Below are 25,345 nucleotides of genomic sequence, written 5' to 3' on the forward strand. Positions count from 1 at the left end.
ATGATTTTAACCATGTTAACTTCAGTTATTAACAAATTAACAAAATAGCTTTCAAGTCATCATGAATTGCGTCGTGGAATGCTAATGGCATTTCAAACTATATACTAGAGATCTCACCGTTTTTAAAAATTAATAATATAGACATTATATTACTCGTAAATATGTTGTATTACACGAAGAGAATGTAGCAGCTCTGGTTGTCAATATTAAAAGAGGTCAGCAACAAGAATATATCAACATTAACGAATTAATAGAAAATTGAGGACACAAACATACTTATACAAACGCTTAATAAACAAGCAAATGATACATAAACACACAAAATAATTAGAATTTGATATCATCCTGAGGGTTAAAACACCACCCTCAGAATTTTCAACTAAAAGCACGGCTATTGGACTACAAGATCAAGGCTAATGTAAGTCACCCGTCAAGAAAAACATAGGTAACCCAAACAAATTTCGGTTATAACAACACACCTCCCTATCTATTGGAAACGTCAAACACCAGTAAAAAATGTAATTATCATGACAATCAAGTGGGGCTTAATTCTATATACAAATAATATTTAACTTAGACATGCTAAAATAAAACAGTTTTAAAATGTTTTTGAACCTCTATAAGTTATACCATGCGGTCCATATGTATGGAATAAATTCATTTTTAGCGATATTATGTACTATGTGAAAAAAACCTGAAACAGGTCGATTTTTATTTTTAAATTGACAATTTACAGTATAAAAATACCCTCTCGAAAATTTTAAATAGGGGTCGTAGGGGTTTAAATAGGTTAAATAGGGGTTTAAAGGGGGTCGTATGGTACCTTTTTAGAAATAGATTTTAGTCCTCTGTTCAGCAATATAAAGGTTTTTAAGTTTGGTACAATCATAACTGGGAAAATTGATTTTTAAGATGTAAAATTTTGATTATGTCTCTATCACAAAACTTTAGGTTAAATGAAGATAATAATGCCACATAATATTTAGAATGTACTTTTCAATGTACGTTATAATTAAATTAAATGTTCAATATAACCACCATTCACTTCTTGACAATAAACATTTTGTATGACCTCGGGGTTATTTTGTTGATTTCTTTCGTTATCCGAACTTTTAAATCAGCAATTCTGTTTGCTCTATTAAAATATACTTTAGATTTTAAATAACCCCATAAGAAGTAATCGAGAGGAGTCAAATCGGGGTCAAATCAAACGTTAACTTTTTTAGGATATTACGTGTGAGTCTCACACACCCAGTGAGGATTTTCTCTACTCCAATATTTACAGCTCTGTTTGTTAACCGTTCCGTTTAAATGAAACATCGCTTCATCAGCAAAAACTATTTTGAACTGCAAAATGAACTGCAAATCTGCGTTCATTCTGTCCTCCATTATTTCACAGAATTCTGGACTCCTATTAAGATGATCTTCATTTAACTCCTGAACCAACTGAACTTTGTAAGGGTGGTATTTTTCTTTATGCAAAACTCCCAAAATAGACGATTTACTTACATCATTGACGGCGGCAAGGTCTCGAGTTGTCTTATGCGGATTTTCCTCAATCTCTAGAAGTACATCTAACTTTTTTTCATCAGTAAATTTATCATTTCTACCTGATTTTTCAATATTTTTTACATGTCCAGTATAATGAAACTTCTTTTACATGTCCAGTATATCGAAACTTGTTCACCAGTGTGTTTATTATTAAACATTTCACAAACCTCCTTTTGAGCTCTTCTTTTATCACCACAACCAATCATAATTAAAATGTCTATTCTGTGAGTCTCTTAACTTAACTTTAAGTAACTTTAAATACCTAAATGACAGTAGCCTAATAGATTCATGTCAATTGTTTATTTGGCTTTTTGACTAATATTTTATTATCTTTAAAGTTTTTTCCCTGATGTTTAGCAGAGGAGATACGAAAATACCTGATTATTTTTAAAGTACATTTTAATATACCAGGCAATATTGCTGATTTAAAAGATAGGATAACGGAAAAAATTAACAAAATAACCCCCGAGGTCATACAAAATGTTGTACGAGAATTCCAAAATCGCCTCGGTTATTGTCAATAAGTGAATAATGGTGGTCAAGTTAAACATTTAATTTAATTATTCTAAAAATCAATTTTCTCAGGTATGATTGCACAAACTCAAAAAACTTTATATTGCTGAACAGAGGACTAGAATTCCTTTCTAACAAGGTGTCGCACGACCAGTTTTGTTATTTAAAATTTTCGAGGGGGTGCTTATAAATCAAAGGGGGTGCTGGAGGGGGACAATATTTTTATACTGTAAATTGTCCATTTAAAAATAAAAATCGATCTGTTTCAGGTTTTTTCACATAGTACATAATAACGCTAAAAATGAATTTATTCCATACATATAGACCACATGGTATAACAGACACTAGACACTGAATGAGACAGCTCTAGGTGAGTATGTGATGCATATTTAAGTTTATTAGAGGCTTAAGCTGAGATGCCGAGATATTAAGAAAAATATATGAAGATATCTAAGAGTTGAAAAAATAGAAATCCTCTCATATGAACAAAAACCTTGATATGGTAGTATTGGTCAAAGTCACAAGTGCCCGATGATTACTGGTATATATCCAGCTGATGTAGAAATAACGGGCTCGAAAGATTTTTTTAATTGTCAATATGATGGATATTAGAAATAGTAATTTGTAAAAATTAAAAAATTTAAAACTTCATTTTCGATTTTGCGCATACTTAGCAACACTTACCTGGTTTGTGTAACTAGAGTTAATTCTCCATTCAAATCTACACTCTGGTGTCCAACCATTCGTCACATTTGAATTTGTTGGGGCCATAGCCTGTCTAGTAGAGGCCCTAAACTATACAGAATATTTATGCCTTTTAAACACATAATAAAGATTGACTTCAATCCATACAACTAATGATGTCGATCAACACAAAACTAAAAATTTGTAGTCTACAGTTTAAGCCATTTAGATTGTTAAAATAATTAACTATGACCAGATGTTCATAAAAACCAGTTTATTAATAACGAGTTAAAATTTTGGAAACTTACTAAGCTGACTGTCACAAATTCATACCTTGTAACTGCAGATAGCCATGGACATTTTATAGTTTAATATAGAAAATGGTTATATAATTAATAATCTACATCTGGATAGAATTTAGAATGGTTATTCCTATTTTCGGGTTTACAGCAATCCTTTTTTGTACTTGTATATGGAAATTTTATATTACTGAGTTTTTTATAACCAACGCGCCTGAATTGATTGTGACTTCACTTAGGCTATGGCTCCACAAGACAGATTGACAGATTGTCGCTAGCAGTAGCAGTAAAATGTAGCTTGATAAATGAAAACAACAGCAGTGATACTGGGTGTCTCCACGCGCTGTAGATTGTCACTTCGTTTCGAGACCGAGACGCGTCGTCAAGGTCGTGTCGCGTTCGAATAGATCCGGACCTATTTTTTAGCAGTAATTTGCAGCGCGTTTGAGGCTCCACTAGCAGTAATTTGTCGCTTGTAGCGGTAATTGCCATTTAATCGGATATTTTTTTTCTTGTTCGTTTATTTCTCTGTTTGTTAAGTTGTTTCTTTGTTTTTATAAATTACTTTAAAGTTTTTTCATACAATTTTGTGTCTCAAATCATAACAAAAAATTATAAGTTCTAAGAAAGAAATAAATCTAATATTTTCTTTATCGGTATTCTAGATAACAAAAATCAATAGATGTTTTTTTTTTCAATCCCAATTAACCGTATCAAACTGTACTTTATAATAGATGCCATTATTAAACAAGAAAAAGTTGAATAGAGAGAATAAACAGTTTTTATTGATTTCCCGAAAATCTATTTTTTGGATTTCCTTCTTCGAACTGGTGATTCATTTCTATATAAGTGGTTGTCTAATCATGTCAAATAAAATTTTAATAATTATTGTTTATAGTAAAATTTTATTATCCTTCAGTACTAATGTTTCATAAAAGTTAATGTTATTGTAACATAAAAAAGCAAGTTAGATATTGGAAAAGGAAGATTCATTACATCAACCCAATATGATAAATGAATATAATCGACATATGGGAGCCGTCGATCTACTTGATAATTTAGTAGCTAATTACAGAATACGCAGAGGTAAGAAGTGGTGGCGGCCCCTTTTTATTCTAATGAAAGTTAAATAGTTAAATATTTTGTTTTTGTTATTTTTAGGTAAATACATGTATAGGATTATAAAATATGTAATTTTAAATCTTACTTTAAGGTAGGTAATTGCTAATTTTTCTTCTGGGCTTAGGCTATCACGCAATTGAATTTAAAAAATTAAAAGAAGACACTGACATCCTGTAATATTCAAAAAACTTGTCAGGATATTCTTTTAATTTGTTGCGTAAAAGAAAAAATTTTCCCTCTGTCTGTCTAGGCACTAGAACAGGGTGAATCCACCACTTCCGTTGTTTTTTAACCCTACGTCGACGGCGCAATGCCAATATTAAAGCAATTTTTTGTTGAAATGATAGATTATCCATACTATATTATTGTATTATCGGTGTGAATTTATTTAACTTATTTATTTTATCTGCAATATACACGGACATTATATAAACAAACAGGATACCACTGATTGTAGCTACGTCATATTAACGCTCATGGAGCCACTACAAGACCAAAACGCGGCGATATGCGCGCTGTAAACTATCGCTCGTGGAGCCATGATTTTACTGCTTTACTGCCGCCGTAATTATACTGCTACTGCTAGCGACAATCTGTCGCTCGTGGGGCCATAGCCTTAGCAGTGACTTAATTTGTATAAATATATTTACTATTTTTAAAGTTAGTACAACTGAACAGGGTAAATTCATTTAGCTAAGAGTTAACTTTAATTCTAATTGAAAGCAATATTTTTTTATTAGCAAGGTTCTGAAACTACTTTCTTGTGGCATGTCTAATTTAAATATTATGTGTATATGGGATTAAGCCACAATTATTAGTTTCACATTTTTAACTAACTAATGTTTGATGTTTCGATTTTCACTTTGGAAATCGTTTTTAAAAATATTATAAAACACGATCTTGTACACAAACAGCATGTAAATAGCTGAAGAAATCTGAAAATTGTATCATAATTCTGGTTGAGTAACGTAAATTGAGCAATAGTAGATTTGTATTTTGTGTATTATATGTTGCATATGTATTCTTTTATTATTAGCCACCAAAGCCTGCTACATTCTGCTGATGGGTTTGCTACACATTTTTCTTCGTTCATTAAGATGGAGGCTGCTTCTTTGGCTTTTTCTTTTTTATGTCTGTTTTCTTTATGATTATTTATGCATCTTTCCATTATGATCCGTGCTCATAATGGACAAACATACCCCAGGTATGTTTGTATATCTGAGATTTCTCGAAATCTCCGTTCTTAATGTATGTTTCATGCTAGTTTAACCTGACACGTAGTGGTCTTGCGCGTTCTCTTACGTAGAAATTGTTGCATTTATAGAGTATATTATAGATGCAATTTTTTCATTCATTTACATGTTGTTTGCCAACAATATAAAGGTCAAGTATGTCAATTTTAAAATGACATAACCAATAACAAAAATGTTGGTTATAGATTTTCCAGAATTTGTATATTACTCTTTCCGGAGTGGAAATCGAAACGACAAACAAAAGTTACTTGAAAATGTGAAACCAATAATTGTGCCTTTATCCCATATAAACTTAATATCTAAATTTTTTTAATCATTCTTTTAATTATTTTTGTAATGGTTGTCAGATTAGGTATAATAATTAATATAAGTATTGCCAAATTTAAGTGTTTTATAAGACTCGTGGCAGTGACAAGAAAAAAGCGGGAATGATTATTCCTTGGATCATTTTAGAAATAATATTTAATAAATGCCAATTTAGATTTGAAAGGGCATCGAAAAAAAACTAGTATAATATGATGATACTATGGATGGTAATAGGTTAGGAACTATTATAGGATGGTATCATTAATCAGTTGACGTTATAACTATAAAAGTACTACGTTATAACTACTAATTTTATTTTAGCCCTAGACCTTTAAGGCCTGTTGAGCTTTGTAAATAACGAATGAAGTGGCTTAACGATCGTCTTCCAAACCAATAGATAAACCATAATACTCCATTGATAGATTTCACAATTTTATATTTCTTCCCTGAATGCTTATTATCAAAAGGTTTAGAAAACAGATCGTAAAAAATTGTGCAAGAATTTAACATGCATGTGCAGAAATTTTTTCATTTTTTCATTTTAATGTTAATTTCAATAACATTTAATTTTTTTAGATCTATAATTACGTTATTTTTTTTTTCTTAAATTTACATGGAGATCTGTTGATACATGGTGTTCATTTGGAAATTTTAGGCAGAGCACACTAGTTCGCTCCCAAGATCAAAAAACCCTCTTAATTACATACTAGTTCGATCCGAAAACCATAACCTAATTCGCTCCCGTGGTCAAGCGGATTAAGCATTTATCTATTAAGTTCTAGGAAAATTAACACCAGGAAAATAGGTACTGCGGTTTTGTATTTTATATTAGAAATTATATTAAATATTGGTAGTTACATATTTATGTAAATACAGTGATAAGCGCGCTAATAACCGGCAAAATAACACAAACAATGGAAAACATAAAATATGAAGTTGTAAGATAAAAGAGATGAAACTAGTAGAGATGAGAAATTTAGCGATAGAAACCTATAAATTTACATTCTATTCACTGTCTCCTACCTTTAGACGTATCAGAGGAGGATGTCAACTAAAACTGTCACTGTCACAGCGGTAGTTTCCAAACTCTTACGTCTAAAGGTGGGAAACAAAAAATGAAATGTAAGTTTATAGGTTCTATCGCTAAATTTCCTATCTCCACTAGTTTCATTTCTACTTATCTCACAACTTAATATATTTTCCATCTTTGCGTTATTTTGCCGGTTATTAGCGCGCTCATTACTGTTATGTATTTTGAAAAATGTTAGTGATTGATTAAGAAATTATAATAGAAATTTTGAATTTTTTTTAAAAATTACTGAAATAATTTTTGTGCCTATTCTAAAATATAGGTGTAATAAGAAAGCAATACAAGTGTAAAAACTAACATAATATGGGATATTCTCTACCATTACAAAATTAAACAAATATAAATTAAAACGAGGCATTTATTTCGCTAGAAATCTAAATGAAATACATTTGACAAAATAAAATCTACTAAATTTATTTTGCTTTATTCCGCTATTTTGTGATCAACAATATTTTGACGCTCTAGAAGTACTTTTCGGTACACTTTTTTTGGTTTCACAGAACTTCGGATTTTTATATAAGTGTCAATTTGAATATGTTTTAAAACTTTTAGTTGAATAAAAAATTTAGTGCAGTATTTAAAAGTTCCATCAACATAAATTGTTTCTAATTTACTTAAAAATGTTAAGTTAGATACACAAGAAAAAGCAGCAAATTTTTTTACCGGATCAATTTTCAATAAAAATTGTTCTCTTGGTTGGTTGTCACTTCCACGGAGTTTAACGAGTCATGTACTTCCTGCGTGCACTTCGGAATTTTGGGAATAACTTGTTTTCTGCCATTATAAATATTTTTTCTAATCAAATGTACATCTTCCACAGTAAGACTTTTAGTGCCTGTTTGTATAATTTCGCTGTGTATCAATTTCAATGGTTTTTCACACAAATCATCCATTGCCTTCTGCTTAACACTATTACTTAATTTTTGCCGGTTTAACACTGTTTTTGATAAACTTTCATGGGTATGGTTATGACTACATTCGACTACACTATTACAAATATTTAAAATTTTAACAAATGCTTTGCAACTTCTTTCTACACACTGCCAACGTTTGATATTATTAGCAAGCATTTTATGGAAGTTATGCTTGTAATTGTCAATAACTAACATTGACTGGCCCTTTTCACTTAACATTTCACTTACTTCAGATTTCTCTATCATTAACTAGGTATAACGACATTCAACGATATAACTAAAGTAATAATGTTAAGATTCGCACCACTAGGGATGGGAAAAACCTACCGGTTTTAACCGAAAACCGGTGTTTTGTCAAAAACCGCCATCCCTATTATATAGTAGCATTGGTTAAAAAAGACTCATTTTTTTTAAACAATGCTAGTAGTGTTGTATTCATAGGTAAATACAAAGTTGGAGAAGACATTATTCAAATATCTTTTCTAAGAAATATATGGCCGGAGCGAATTTACGTATGCCCCTTTTCTGTGGGGTATTAAAATATGACCGCGGGAGCGAACTAGCATACACCCATCTTAGCTTAGTGAGTTTTTGAGTTTAAGATGTTTTACCTTCGTTACTAATAAATATATTCTTATAAACTTTTGGTCCTGGGTATTAGTAACTATCCATTATTAACTAACAATATGTCTAGCGCCTAGTAATCTTTGTATTAAAATAAATACAATATATATATTTTCGACTGCGAAAAAAAATTTTGTTCCAACGTATATTTTATTTTATTACGAACATTAAATCATGATAGGTATCAAATTAATAACTTTACAGATTTTACAGACACTCAACTTCCAAGTCCATAGAATGATAAATGAAATATCAAAAAGTCTTGAAGAAAAGAACTACTGCAACGCTTTATTCCTAGACATCTCACAAGCGTTTAACAAAGTCTGGCACAGAGGTTTGCTTTACAAAATAAAGATAGCAATCCAGTAACTATTTTCTCCTGCTTAAATCCTACATATCAAATAGATATCTCTCTATAAAATTCAATGAACAACAATCCAACCTCTGTCCTATTAACTCCGAAGTCCTGCAGGGTAGTGTTCTAGAGCCGCTGCTTTTCTCACTCTATACAGCCGATATACCAGATACTAATATTACTACAATCGGTTCGTTTGCTGACAACGTAGCAATACTAGTTTCTGTAAATAAAGATCACATACAAGCCTCACAAAACCTGCAACCTCATCTGAACATAATATTTAGTGATTGGTGCACAAAATGGAGAACAAAAGTAAACAAAACAAAATCAACTCAAATAACATTTACCAACCGCCACAACACATGCCCACCTGTAATAATGGAAAATGTAAGAATACCAATAGTAACAGGCGCTAGATACCTTGGCCTCCATCCTGACCAAAGTTTCACTTGGAAGAAACATATTCAGACCAAAAGAAGACAGCTCGACTTATAATTCCGGCAAATGTATTGGCTCCTTAGTAGTAAATCAAAACTTAATATCCAAAACAAAATTCTTCTCTACAAAACCATACTCAAATCCATCTGGTTCTACGGACTATACCTATGGGGCTGTACAAAGTCAACGTTGCTAAATATCATCCAAAGATTCCAGTCTAACGTGCTAAGATCGATGGTGGATGCACCATGGTACGTAAGTAATCAAACACTTTACTACGTCTTAAAGATTCCTTTCATCAAAGAAGAAATCCATCGAACCACGGAGTCACAAAATAAATGTACCATTTAGCATGAAAATGAGCTAGTAAGGGAATTATTCAACGATGGTCTAGCCATAAGAAGACTAGATAGAACCTGGCCCCAAGACCTACTTAAGAACTAAATCAAAATAGAATCATTATTGGATATCTCTCCTTCACGCCCAAAACCAGTAACACATTTACTTAATACTCTGTAACAATGCAAATTGTAAATATACATAATTATAATAAAAAAAGATTTTAGAGGGGTGTTTCCAATCTAAATGGATTACACTGTACGTATATTTATATATTTTATTTATGTTGGAACTGTTTAAGTTTATGCCATATAGTAAAATGTATTGTTGCTTACTTCAGCAAAATGTACTGGCCCCAATGCATCTAGCATTCCGTTAGTTATCATTGCATTCAATGTAGCATCATCAATATAACTAGAATCTAATCTTGGATAACGGTTTCTATGGGATGAAGACCTTGTATCATTTCTTTTTGGTCTCTATAACAAGATATAATTGTAGATAATAAAAATATAATTTATGGATAAAAAAATAGTAATAACAAGATCAAAGACAATACGTATTTACTTAACAGGTCGATTATTATTGGAATTAGATTAACACGTTGATTATTAACTCTAATTATTTTTGTGAGGCACTAACTCAATACAAACTATTACGTATGTACGAAGTCAATAGACTTTTATTATTATATTAGAATTATTTTTAATTGGTTTTGATAAACTAAGCAGCAATTTACTTTATTAGGTACTTTTGGCACTGATTTAGTATTACAATGATACATATATTATATGAACCGCACTGAAATAATATCGTATTAGTATCATATTAATACCGTATTAGAAATAATATCGCATTTCATTACCTACACCCGAGTACAAGTATCTGGAACAAATGTATGTTTGTTATTATAAATATTTTCACTTTTATTATTAATTTCTATTTTTATACTAAAATTAGTCCTAAAAAGTGTTTACATATTTGATAGATCCCAAACATGTAAACACGCATAGAATAACGAACATAGGGTTCAATGGAATGATTCAAATATAGTCCTAAAAGAAACGGATGGTAAAAAGAGCAAAATCAAAGAATCGGCTCTAATTATGCTAATGAGACCAATTGTGTCGCAAATTCCTCGGCAGAATGTAATAGGATCTGGTTACCCATATCAAAAGAGGAAGTTATTAAAAAGAAAATACCAGTATTAGTAAGTGGGTAACATATAGATACATCATTTATATTTTTTAAATAACAAACATAAAATCAGAATTTGGTGTTTATTGAAAGTAAACTAAATACACGACCAATTACTTACCATGTCGGGATAGTATTATGAGGTTTTTTTCCTGGTTTTTCCCTCATAATTTACTATGGAATCACTAACAGGAGATTTTTACTGTCATCATGGCATGTGTTTGTCTTGTTAAAGACGAATTACATGCTATGATTTTTTCTGGCGGATATTCTCAAGTTAAAGTTGATTTCATGTAATCGAATGAACTATCTTACAAGTAAAGTCGTCCCAGGAACACAACTCAACAATATTGGCAATATCATTTTAAAGTCGTCTACTTTAAAATGTATAATGTATGTCTGAATTGTCAATATAAATGGGTCAGATAAAATTAAATTATTAGAAGAATTTTTCACCAAGTAACAAAAAAAAATTGTTTAATTTACTAATGTTTGTATTTTGAGAACGATGTCAGAGGTGGAATTGAAACGTCAATAAACGTAAACCTTTGTGGCTTATTCCCATTTAATACTATTTTTATGGATATTTATTACTGTTTAAAAATTGATGTTATAATGAAATCAAATTTATTCAATTTTTCTTAGTTTTTTTTTGGCATATTAATGCAGTCTCTTTTTAGATTTATGTAGTAATATCTTCTGTTGCTTTAGTAAATTAATATTTTCTGCAGTATTTTCTCGCGGCATCTTAATACAACTACTATTTTTATTGGGAATAAGCCACAATTTAATTTTAAAATAAGTTTATTTTTGTCGTTTCGATTTCTACTTCGGAAATCGTTCTCAAAATACAAAACATTAATAAATTAAACAAATTTTGTTTTGTGTTACTTGGTGAAAAATTCTTCTAATTGTATCTGACTCATTTACCTGGATAATTCAAACATACAATATACAGTCTAAAGTAGACGACTTTAAAATGATATTTCCAATATTGCTGAGTTGCGTTCCTGGGACGACTTTATACGTCTGCGTATACGTTTATAGGACGTAACCAGATTCTACTGCATTCTGCCGAGGAATTTGCGACGCAATTAGTTTCATTTAACATAATTAAAGCCGCTTCATTGATTTTCTCTTTTACTATCTGTTTCTTTTAGGACTATACTTGAATCGTTCCATTGAATCCTATGTTTATTTTCTAATGCGTGTTTACATATTGGAGATCTATCACATCTCTATTTTTATTATAAGATTTATGGTCACTTATTTTAACATTTTAACATTCTACATTCTATCTGTGTCCTGGTTTATCCTTTAATTCTCATATATTTCTTTGAGCTTTTACTTGTTGGGTTAATAAGATAACGATTTTCCTGCATATGATAATCACCTACATTAGACAAAACTGGTTAGAAAGTAGAGAAACCAGCAATAAGTACAAGTTAGTAAAGGGGCAGCACGGGTTCTGCGTATTTCCCCATGTTAAATCCCATAAGAAAACGCTAAGGTCCATTCTGGTAATATTTTGATCTTTTTGTGGAGGGGGTAAAACGGCTCGTTGGATCGTGACGTATGAGGTATTATCGGAAAGGGGAGAGGAAATATGTTAACACAAAAAACAAAGATGGCGACATTGCCAAAAGGACACTAAGGACACTCATACGGGTAATTTATTGTGCCAACGAAAAGGAAACTCAGGGCGTCGTAGGACAGTTAACAACAACGATAATCATGAACGTGTTTTAGAGCGAATCTTAGAAAATCCGAAAGCCAGCCAGACAAGAACAGCGTTGCATCTTGGCTTAAAACAAACTTTCTTGCAAATAATCCTGAAGGAACTGGGTGCATTTTCGTATGTGATTGAGATACATCAACAATTACATTCCAGGGATTATCACAGTAGAGTGGAATAATGTGCCAGAATTCTTGCATTACAGTATTAAAATCCTGAATTTTTGAAAAATTTATGGTTTTCAGACGAAGCTCATTTTCATTTGTCAGGCCATGTAAATTGTCGCACAAATCGATTGCTGGGCTTTGCTAGACCAGATAAAGTTCAAAGTAAAGTTCCTTTACATAGCGCAAATGTAAGTGTCTGGTGTGCAGTTTCGGGACACGGAATCATTGGTCCATACTTTATCGAATAAAATGGTAGGCAAGTCACACTTAATCAATAGAGGTACAAATAAGCTGGATTTAGATCGATATACAGCACTAACGACCACCTACTAGTGATAAAGAACCTAAAACAGACGTCTGCAGAATACAACAAACCATTAGCACTGATATTTGTGGAACACGAGAAAGCATTCGTTACCATAAGCCACCAGAAAATATTAAAATCATTGACAGAATAGACTATCGCTACACTAACATAATCAAGTATATCTACCAAAATGCCACAGCCAGTGTAAGACTATCTGAGCAAGAAATAAATAATTTATGTATACAGCGAGGAATGCGGCAAGCACACACCGTCTCTCCAAACCTATTCACGACGCGACGCTTTTAGAATAATATACTTGTAAGAAGGTACATTTGAACGAGCATGGTATCAACACAAATCGAGGGAAGCTCAGTCTTTTGAGATTTGCAGATTACATCGTCCTTATAGTCGATCGTATGGATGACGCAATAATAATGTTTGAAAAATTATATCACGACCTTGGAGGTCGGACTAAAGATTAATATGAACAAGGCGCAATAATGACTAATCTGGTGCTAAATCGAAATATTGCAGTTGATGGAAGGGATTGTGCATCTTATAAGTACTTGGGACATAAAATTCTGTTGGGCAGAGATAACAAGATATGTGAGCTTTCACGTCGCATAGGATTAGCCTGGACAGCGTTTGGTAAATTATACTATGTATTTAAATCGAAATATAACTTGAAAATAAACCCAATTCTTATTAACGCCACTCAAAAATATTACGAACAAAACTTTGCAAGAATTAAAATGGGACAAGAAATCACCTCTCCTTTTCAAACAACAAAAGGACTAAGACAAGGCTGCTGTCTGTCACCCACCTTATTTAAAATCTATTTGGACAGATCCTTAGTGAAATGGGTAAAAAAATGTAGAAACATGGGAATAACGGTGGAAGAAAACAAGCTATATACACTTTTCTTTGCGGATGACCAGGTAGTAATTGCCGAAGACAGCTACGATCTTAGCTATATGGTAATAAAACTGCAAGAAGAATATGAGGTGGCAGGTCTAAACATGAATATGACAAAATGTGAATATCTCTCAGTGCGAACAGATAAAATATGTGACCTAGTCTTGGAAGACGACAAAATCAAAGGCGTGCAATCCTGCAAATATTTGGGGGTCATTTTCAACAAGAAGGGAAATAGCGCAGATGAAATCAGGGAAAGAATAAACAAGGGCAGAGCAGCGACCCGTGCCTTAAACTCTCTTCTCTGGCAAAAAACAATTCGACGAGAAACCAAAAAACACATTTACGGTAGTATAGTCCAAAGTATTACACTTTACGGTTCGGAAGTATGGGACGTCACCAAAGCTAATAGAAACAAACTTTTGACGACAGAAATCGATTATCTGAGACGAAGCTGCGGTAGATCGAAACTGGAGAGAGTTAGAAACGAACAAATAAGAAACGAAATGAAAATGGAGAGAAATATCAATGATGACATAGAAAGAAAACAATTAATCTGGTTCGGACATGTTAAAAGAATGCCAGAGTGCAGATGCCCTAGGAGAGTACTGGAATGGATCCCTCCTGAAAGAAGAAAGAGAGGACGACTACGGAGAAGTTGGCGCAACGATATTGATGAAGCAATGGCGGCAAGAGACTTAGAAGAGGCAACTGCATATGACAGAAAAAGATGGAAATTGGGGGCGGAGAAGCGGCGACAGCCGTAATAAATCCGTTAATATATATATTTAAATCGAACCTACCCATATGCCTCAAACGAAAAATCTTTGACCAATGTGTGTTACATGTACTTACTTATGGAGCGGAAACATTAACACTCACAAAAAAGGTAGTGAATAATATTCGCGTGACTCAGAGGGCTATGGAGCGCTAGATGTTGGGTGTCTCTCTAAGAGACCAAATCACAAACGAAGAAATACGTCGTAGAACAAAAACAACAGACACGTCGCTCTATTAATAGACAACCGATGAATAAAACGTCTTGTCGAGTGGAGACCAAGACAAAAAGCAATCGGAGCAGAAGAAGTCCACCAACAGGATGAACTGACAACCTGAAGCTTGTTAGCAATAGCTGAATGCAAGACGCAAAAGGCAGATATAGTTGGAAAGATCTAAGGGAGACCTATGTTCAGCAGTGAATGCATAAAGATTGATGATGATAAATAGTACACTGGAACCAATTAATTGCTCGAAATAGCTGGGAATATACCTGAAGACATGTATGAATTTAAGAAATAGATAGGTAATGCAATATTAAAAAAACCACACAGCGTACAAGTGCCCTAATTTCTATTATGCCAAGCATAAGTGAATTTAACAGCCACATAATAAGAATGTAGTTGCCTGTAATACATTTCACCCTATTATATGGGGTTCCCATATGAACTGATATAATCCAAATGAACAAATATAAAAGCAACTCAAGAAACCACAAAGACAACCTCTATTAAAGTCTTCAGTGCATAGAGAACTACATCGCCGATAGCGCTGTAGGTAATATCAGGTACACCTCCCATTCATCGACTTCCAAGGGAAAGGAAAAATATGTGCGACAACAGAACTGGTCACCAGCAACAGAAAAGAGCCGATGCACGTAAACAACTGTTTAACTTGTGGCCAAAAAAATGAGAGTTAGAAAACGCCACAATAAAAATGAAGATCTTAATTTCTGATATAAAATATGGTACGTACAAGTGTTCAGAGCGTGGTCAGATGGAATAAAAAATCTTAAGGATAAATTAAATTAACATTTTATACTCTTCTTATCTATTTCTTTACTGTTTAGAAATATACGCTCGTGATTTTCATTATTTTACCACTGATATGTAAGCTATTGTGTTATACCCCATTTACAGGTAGAAAGGTACGATATTTAGACGGGAAGTCTTAGGTTTTGATGATGTAATTTTTTGAATTGTATACTTTTTTATATGTTTCATTTTTTTGTTTTTATTTTATTTATACTTAGTGAAAGTCACCTCTATAACTCGAATCCACACTACATGGATTTACTCCAAGGGCATTTCGAAGATTTCCACTACTTTCAAAAATGTACATAAGTAAATACTTAATTCACTTAACAGTAAGAAAGCAGAAAAAAATAGGCACAAAAATTACAAATAAAAGAAAAAGCAAAAGGAAAACTGGATTATGGATTATACGCTTTTTATCTAAGTGCCGTCAGGATATTCCTTATAATAAACAAACTAAAATATGGAAATTAGGAACATATTATACAGTAGGATATAACAAAGGTTGGGTAAGCAGTACTTAATTATATTTTACCTTCTGAATATATACTAAAAGATTAATAACTGTGGATGACTTGGGCAATAGACTTCCAGAATCTGGAGAATGCAAAAATTACTTACATTTGGTGTGTATATATCTGCATTCCATTTATTGTCTTCCATAACGTTTAACAATTGAGCTTTAAAACCAAAATTTACTTAAGTAGTTAATATGACTTCAAAGCTTTTTTTAGATGATCTGTTGACAAAAAATGTCACAACATATGACATATCCTATTTTTTAGTAGCAAAAGTGTAGCTTGCACAAATTTAATCAAAACTCTAATGACATATGACATACTTATATTTGTTTATTAAATACATTTTATTGTAAACTTCAAGTAGCTAAAAAGAACGATATATCCAAGTGTGCGTAGTCAAATATTATAAAAATTAATATAAAAAAATTAATATATAAATTAACAATGATAATTATTAATAATTTTAAGAAATGCGTTAAAAACAGGACATTAAGCAACTATTAAAGTCATATATTCAAAAAGTCATTATATCCTGGCTCTGTTAGTCTACTATAGAACTTTTGTGCGGCAAATCAGATACTATAAAGTGAAGAGGTTCAGAAAAAAAAATAGGTTGGTACAAGGCTAGATGTGAGGAATCTACTATAAGGAAACATGATCGCATAGGCTCATGAAACCTAGGAAATCTCGAACAATTTTGTTAAAAAGGAGTTTAGGTAAGGGAAAAATATTTACAAAAAAATCAAGGGAAAGTTGAGACTAATTGTTTAACGAGTTAGAAACCGTTCAACTTTTAGTTACTTGGTCTTTTAAATTTCTAGGCAAAAAGTGTCTTTTTCTAGACCTCTAAACCTCTTGTTACTTTAATTTCTTTAATCATGTCTTCTTTTGTCTCTTCGATTTCTTTTTCCATATCTACTTTACTCACTTTAAAGCATCTATTTTGATATGACTGATAAGCAACTCTGTATCTTCCTGACAATCTCTTTCTATAGCTTCCTTGTCGTTTCCCGTTAGCCTCTTTTTTTAATTATCTTTGACGTTGTTCCATTGTGCCAATCATATTTCGAATTTTCCCCATTTTGGTCTCGCTTCTTGTTTTGACCATAAAAATTCTCAAAAATAACTTAATTTTACTTAATCCCACCTCTAACACCAGTTCTTGCGTTATTCTGTGGATTCAGAGGTTAAGTGAATCACGACGTGGATTAATTAACTTCATTTAACTCAAAAACTTACTTATATACAAATATCACAATTAATAATTACATTAACTATTATTATGGCTTAAAAGAATTCGCACTGATGCGTAGAATCGCCAATAATAATTTTGAGCCCTCACCTGCTGATTTATATTATGAGAACGACCTATCTCGAAACAGCTAACATCGACGGAAACTCCGTAAGTTCTCGAAGGTCATCTCTGCGTCGATAAAATGAGTTCATTGAATATTTTGGAAAGAGATCTCAATTTCTCTACCGCAGATGGCAGCAATCAGGTGGATCTGACTCACAATAATATTTTCTCATTTCCAAGCAATATTTTAATCTAAATTAACAACAACAAACTTTATTAAAACTTTATGATAATACACAACATTTTTTAAAATGACATTTTATAAATATTATTAAAATATATATTAATATCTAATTACGAGTGGTAATACAATTAACCTTAATTCAGTTTTCAGTCTTCAAAATGGCTTTGTTCCTCCAATTGGTTGTCATATATGCCCTTTAATCTTAAATTCTTTGGGTCAAATGGGCTTCTCAAATATAGTGAAGCGGGATACTTTTTATTCCGGACTTCGATATGATAGGTACCGTTCTTAAGGAATTCATTGTCAATTACTTTACCCTTTGGATGTTCAACATACCTTAAAAAAAATTTACAAGATTTATATATAAAAATATGTCGATCTGTCAAAATACTTTTATTTTATAAAGGCGATCAAAATACTGCAAATGAACTGAAAAAATGGGACTGACAGTGACTACAAAATTCAATCAATTACAAGAAGCAAGTAAGGGTAGTTTTCAGCACAGAACCAGTTAAAAACCAATGTTGCTGAAATATCGGGTCAGCAGTGCCGTCTTTTATGATATTTGTTAAAAAAATACTGCAAGACTCTTATTATTTGGTTCTTGTGCTGAAACTTAAGAAATTTTTAATATTAAAGAGATATATTATAGCGTTCGCGCTCAAATCAAATAATACAATTCTAAAAAACGGTTTATCGCTACCCAGAACATTCAAACATAAGAATTAAATTTTATTGGAGACATCAAATGACGTGCTGTAATGGCTCGTTAATTTTTATTATCTTACTTGAAATGGTGTTTAGTTATATAATACTTTTGCCGTTGCTTTTGAGTTACATTTTCGAAACGTTTTCGTTTAACGTTTAACGTTTAACATTAACATTAACATAACAATTAACGTTTTCGAAAAAAATATAAATTAAGAAATAATTATGTTAATCTCAAATGTTTATCAATTAGCGCTTTATGACAACCAATTTGACAGTTGACTTGTCCTCGATGTTGTAGACAAATAGTCACGTTTTGGTTGAATTATGAGTGTAATATTGTACCCTCGGATTGATATGAAAATCCAATCTCTATGTGCTTAGGTAGTTAATCGTACACGATGTGTCTCTTAACTTCTAATAACTTCTAAATTCTAATCTTGGTATATTTTTATTTCTAAATCTTACAAAAGGAATTAGTGCAATTGATAGAAACAGAAGCACATGTATGTATTCAATAAAACCGATTTCGTCATGGGCCACATATTTAGTTATGACTACTCCACCAGAAATTCAAACTTTGATGTGTATTTACCGATCCCATCCACAAAGAAATCTATTTTATATTTAAAATCCACAAGGAAAATAATTCCTGTAGCTGGCTGTATACCACGTATAACAAAAGAGGTTAGTCTTTGTATGTGGGTATATTTTATTTTATAAAAACCCTTAAAAGGGCAACATTACAAGCACGAACGTTTTCGGAACAACTGTTCCATCATCAGGTTAAAATACAGGTTACCATGCCTGAGCCACCAAAATATTTGGGTAAAAACCCTTTAAAATGAAATATGTTTCCAAAGATTGTACATGATGTTGATAATATTATATGATGTTTAATATTTTAATTAGATTTTACTTCGGCACCCATGCTTAAGTGAGTTCCAGTGTCCGGAGAGTAAACCTCTTCAAACGGACTACGGCTGGCAACTGCCGTAGTCCGTTCCCGGACACTGGAACTCACTTAAGCATGGGTGTATGTTACCTGAAGTAAAATCTAATTAAAATATTAAACATCATATAATATTATCAACATCATGTACAATCTTTGGTAACATATTTCATTTTAAAGGGTTTTTACCCAAATATTTTGGTGGCTCAGGCATGGTAACCTGTATTTTAACCTGATGATGGAACAGTTGTTCCGAAAACGTTCGTGCTTGTAATGTTGCCCTTTTAAGGGTTTTTATAAAATAAAATATACACACATACAAAGACTAACCTCTTTTATTTTATATTCGGCAAAAAAATTATACAACCTCCCTTTGCAACTTAAATCTACAACTTCTTTCCTTAAGTTCCGTAAATTGACAAAAACCTATCTATCTGAAAGACATTATTATTCAGTGGAGGAGTTTTTTAACGAATAATTAAGAATGTACAGTACGTTTAGGTACAAGCAATAAAATATTTTGGTTGAGTTTACCGAAAGTACAAGCTGAATCTAGCCGCAAATGTCAACCAAGAATTAAAATATTTGGGTTTGGCAGTGGTAGGATGTTTTTAAAATGCATAATATGTTGTATACTATAAATATAAAGAGAAAAGCTTTTAAAAAGTACATATCGATTATACTATTTTATGAATATTGCAATTTTTAATTTATATGAAACAATAACCAGTAAATATTTGTCTCTCTCGAGATTAATTGTAAACATCTGTTGCAATCTGGCATCTGCTGATTTGACGATTGCCAAATCTATTCCTTAATCTATCAAAGGGTAATTGCCAAAAAAAATACCAGTATTTTTATATCTGTACCGTGGAGGTAAACAGTCGTAACTCCAATTTTTGCCGAAATGGAGTTAAGACCACGCTCTTGTCAGGTTTTCATAGCATCTGGTGGAAAAGAATCGTACATCCAGCATTGTTAGTTACCTAGATATGGCGTTTAGAAACAACCGCAACTCCATTAGTCAGTTGAGGTAAACAGTAGTATATCCATAGATACGTGCGTACACGATAGTATGCTTTGGAATGCGGTAGTGGTAAACAACCGTAGCTCCAGTTCTACATTAAATGATATTTAGTTGAGGGTGTTACCACGTGTTACTTTTGTTATTATTTTACTTTATTGCTTCCACTGACGTTAGAATTAACATGATTTCTAATGAAAAAAAAACATTTACGTCAATTAATTAGTGCAAGGGTGTCTAAAATTATAAACCTGAATTAAATAAGGATAAAATGTACAAATTATATTTGGCAAAATGTAAAGAGGATGGAGTTCCCAAAGCAGAAACTGCCAAGATGAGGCTTTATAAAAAAAATTTCAATACCTACTGAATTTAACCTGGAATTCAAAACTCCCTCAATGGATGCGATAAATTTAGTCAACAACTCAAACAAGGTGATCAAGATGAAGCAACGGCTGCAGTTCGTTAGAAATATGAAGATCATCTTCACGACACTGATATGAGCTATACTAAAAAGAACGACAAAATAACAAGTAAGTTACCAGTTGATACAACCAAAGTGATTATGATCGACCTACAAAAAGTCTTCCAACCCCTTACCTGACAAATAATCAGAGCTTTTATTCGTTAAAGCTATGGACACTAAACCTGACAATTTATGATTCCACCACAAACAAGGCTTACTGCATGGTGTGGGACGAATCGAAAGCTGGAAGGGGTGGACATGAAATTGCTTCAGCATTATTGAAGTGGAATTAAATTGTTCTTGCAAATTCTACGGTAGAACATTTAATTATTTGGTCGGGCAATTGTCCCAGTCAAAATCGTAATATAATGATGATGTTCATTTACCTATGGCAACTAAAAAGATGTCCAAATTTGAAAACAATAGACCACAAGTTTTTGGACCACAGACTATGTTCATGGTTTAATTGAAAGGACGTTAAAAAAACAAGCAACTATAGAAATCGTTACGCCTTGGGACTGGCAGCAGTTAATCCGCTCTACAGGTGCAACTGTAATTGAAATGGAGGTATCGGATTTTAAAAATTTCGAAATACTATATGCCAAACCTCACTCACCATGTATTGGTAAAAAACGAAATAATGAAAAACAAGAGTTCCTTATTTCAACTGTGGTGCACTTTCAAATTCACGCTGCGTCGCGGTTAACTATTTTTTATAAAACAAACTTTACAAACCAATATTTTATGAGTTTGAATATATCAAGATCAGCGAGAACTCAAGTACCATTCCCTGATCAATTGCCTGCTATGCGTACGAATTGTAAAGGTATCACCAAAAAAAATACGAACATTTATTAAAGCTTTGCCAGTGGAGCTCGGTGCAATATCATAATTTCTACCAACAGTATTTAGGTTTTATATTTTTTCTACTTAACGATTTTTTTTGTTTCAAACATTGTGATTTGGGATTTTTATTTTGCATATTACCTGTTTAAAGACATAGAGGTAAAAAGTCGTAACTCCTTATATCGTACACAAGGTAAATCATTTCTTAACAATACTAATATCTAGTAATAGATTTCCATTTATGATGTTTAATGTACCAATAATGTTGAATTCAATAATATGGAAGTACAAAATTTTTTATAGTTTATTGAGTAGTCTCTATGTTTTGCGCTTTCCTGCAAATGCATACATTATGAATATACGACTGTTTACCTCCACGGTACAGATATATATTTGGGTATCACATGCAGCAGCTTAAACTTATTCGTAAACTAGTTAGTTAGGTTTTATTATGAAATTAGAAATTTAGTGAAATTTTGCAATGGATTGTATATTTTATTTTATTATGTTTTAGTCTGTGATATTGGCGATTTATCTAATTTTAGTAAATGTTAATTGTTATTGTTATAATTATTATTATTTTTTTTTAATCGTAGACTAATTTTCGAAACCAAATTCAAGAATTCCGCTTTAATCTGTGCCTTCTAAAAATTGCAAGGCAAAACAGACGTTGATAAAGATGTTAAGAGAGACATGGGGAATCTAAAAATTGCATTCCACAACATATCTCCTTAAACTAAGCAAAATTCTTAGCGAATTGGTTTCTAGTACTCGTACATCGAAATAAAAAGGAAAAGACAGTTAAGATTTTATTTCACGTACAGGGAGCTTACGCATCCGTTTATACGTAGTTCGGCCCAATAGGCCTCATCAGAACGGCTTTCGCAAACGCTCTGAACGTGAAATAAATCTTTTCTGTCTTAGGAAGCAACTCTAACATGGCTTCGTATAGACGCAATGTAGCGACATCTGATAATAAAATCGTAGACTAATTTTCGAAACCAAATTCAAGAATTCCGCTTTAATCTGTGCCTTCTAAAAATTGCAAGGCAAAACAGACGTTGATAAAGATGTTAAGCCATTCTGAATATTTTTTCGAGCGAACACGAGCTTTTCGATTTGTCTTCTACAAGATACAAGGTCTCAATAAAGTCAATTGTCAAATTGGTTAAGTGCCAATTGATAAACATTTATAGATTAATTAGAAAAAAATATTAAAATTATAAAAAATAATAGAAATAGTTATTTTTCATTTATAATTTTTTTTTGAAAGTGATTTCCAGATTGAAACTGGATTCCAGAAATTGAACTAACTGTAACCGAAGCTGCTGGAGGATTTTTACGCAGAGTGGAAAATAACAAATAAGTACAGAGTCAAATAGTTTATTAATATTACAACCAGAGGCAGTTACTAAAAGAGAATACTACGAAAAATCAGTTGCTACAGTTATTGAGGATTATGCTAGAAACTATGTGAATACGTTGTTGTCAAAGCCGACAAAAATATTTTGGAAAATGAAGTAAATTTATAATGGTAGGTAAATTTTTTTCTTACCCAAATGAATATCTTGCATATAATACAATTTTTGTAAATAAAGAATCTATATTATTATAAATATATAATATGTAAGTAACGAATACATAGGGTGGTCCTTAAGTAATTGTATAAAAAGAAACAATAGATTCTACACTTTAAAATATTACAATTTAAGCCAACTTGCTTTAATAAAATGTTGATATTAAGTGTTAAAGTGGAAATTTAAAATTTTATTTTTCATTTGTATAGATTTAATTTGTATAAAAATGTACAACTGGGTGCTCTTGAATATGAAAAATTATAATTTGATGCACACTTTGCTGTAGCTGATAGAGAGCGCCACATATGCCATATATGTGGCATAAATTTGTGCTTAATTGTTTTGCACTTTAAGTTTTAAAATAATTAATATACATTATTTTAACAAAAAAAGGTATATTTGTTAATGCGTTTAAAACAGTTTTCAAAATAATAGCATTTTATAAATCAGCTGCATAATGATTCTTATTGATATTTTTATGGTAAAGTACTGAATATCTGTGGATAAGCATAATTATTAGTTTATTCTTATAAAAACAACTCAAAGATGGTAACGTAACCTCTCAAAATGCATTGTTATGCATTTTAATGATGAATACGAAGATAGAAGCTTCGCTTACCGTTCCGAAATAACAGTCTTCACATCGATTTACTGTTCTCTATCAATTCGTTTCTAGTCATCATATATTTTTTAACGTTAGTTATTAATTAATTCCTTTCAAACTATAATAAAATGTTATTTTTAAACATCTTATTTATTTGGATAATAATTAAATTTATTATCAAGTTAATGGTCAAATATCAAATTTATATTTTAATAATAATTTAATATTTAGTCTGACTTTGACGGATCTTTCAGAAGTAAACAACGCATGCTTTGTTGATACGTTAGCAGGCGGCGCTAATGTCGCTAAAATGCCGAGCCATAATAATTTTTCTAATATGTATATCAGAGATATGATTGCTATTCATTGTCAGCAACACATTAACTGGTGTGCAGCGAAAAGGATATATTTTAAAAGATACCCAAACAGGCTGCATCCTAATCACCAACCTTTAAACATATATTTCGGAATTTAGGTAAAAGTAGTTCATTTCGTCCTAAACGTGACAACACAATTGTGACAAAATGATATAATATCCGATACAGTCAAAATCTTGACCACTCTTTCGTCGATAGAAGACATTTCCAACATGAATGTATGATTAACATATGGTGTGGAAAAAATGAGTAATAATTTTTAGGGCCATGCGAGTTACCTCGTAATTTGAATGGTGAGAACTATTTACGTTTTTTACAAAATGATTTTATTGATTTGTTGCAAGAGTTGTCATTAAATTTAAGGCAAAATATGTGGTTTGTGCAAGATGCACCACCACATTATACGAGGGCAGTGGAATGACCGTGGTAGTCATTTTTCTTAACCAGTACATAGCTCAGATTTTAATGTTTAAACGTAAAATGTTTGATGTAAAATCATATTATCCTATTATTTTGTCAATTCAAATCCTATTATTAATTATCCCACTGAGATATTTATTTTTTTAATATTTCGGTAACTATTAACTTAAGTTAAAGGTATTTCATACCAAAATTCATAAGTGTTGATATTTTGTCTATATTTCCTTCGTTGCCTGGAGTAATTGCATTAAATCATAATTATGCAGCTGATTTCTAAAATGCGATTATCTCGAAAACTATTGAGTTTTGAAGTTATTAACAGGTATACCTTTTTTTGTTAAAATAATGTATTATTAATATAAAGTATGTATATTAATATTTTTGTTAATATTTGTTAATGACGCAGACTATGCATCAAATTATAATTTGTCATACTCAAAAGCACCCAATTGTAAATTTTTATAGATTAATTTTCATAAATATAAAGGGTATAGAGAAAAATAAAATTTTTAATTTCCGTTTTAACACCCTGTATCTTTCTTAATATTAATATTTTATTAAAGCAAATTGGCAATTCTACTATTCAAGAAAGGAGATAAAAAACAGCCAGAAAACAGAGTTATAAACTTGTTAAATACTACGCTAAAACTTACAACTAAAATTCACTAGAGTATAATAGACTAGCA

The 25,345-nt window shown here is 31.6% G+C and overlaps 2 protein-coding genes across 3 annotated transcripts in view; both read right to left on the reverse strand.

Moving 5' to 3' along the window:
* The window catches only part of LOC140438320 (uncharacterized), a 45,523-nt gene extending 29,119 nt beyond the window's left edge, over window positions 1–16,404 (reverse strand). For both annotated transcript variants that reach the window (XM_072528003.1, XM_072528001.1), the window contains exons 1-3: window positions 16,245–16,404; window positions 9,827–9,970; window positions 2,749–2,859 (exon numbers count right to left, since the gene is read on the reverse strand). In XM_072528003.1, the coding sequence (XP_072384104.1) occupies window positions 2,749–2,859; window positions 9,827–9,970; window positions 16,245–16,286 (297 nt within the window). In that variant the 5' untranslated portion in view covers window positions 16,287–16,404. The remainder of the gene's footprint in view (window positions 1–2,748; window positions 2,860–9,826; window positions 9,971–16,244) is intronic.
* Window positions 16,405–17,698: 1,294 nt separating this feature from the next.
* The window catches only part of Sardh (Sarcosine dehydrogenase), a 50,593-nt gene continuing 42,946 nt past the window's right edge, over window positions 17,699–25,345 (reverse strand). The window contains exon 12 of the mRNA XM_072529948.1: window positions 17,699–18,021. Within this exon, the coding sequence (XP_072386049.1) occupies window positions 17,832–18,021 (190 nt within the window). The 3' untranslated portion in view covers window positions 17,699–17,831. The remainder of the gene's footprint in view (window positions 18,022–25,345) is intronic.

Source organism: Diabrotica undecimpunctata, chromosome 4, assembly GCF_040954645.1.
Source record: "Diabrotica undecimpunctata isolate CICGRU chromosome 4, icDiaUnde3, whole genome shotgun sequence".
NCBI lineage: Eukaryota > Metazoa > Arthropoda > Insecta > Coleoptera > Chrysomelidae > Diabrotica > Diabrotica undecimpunctata.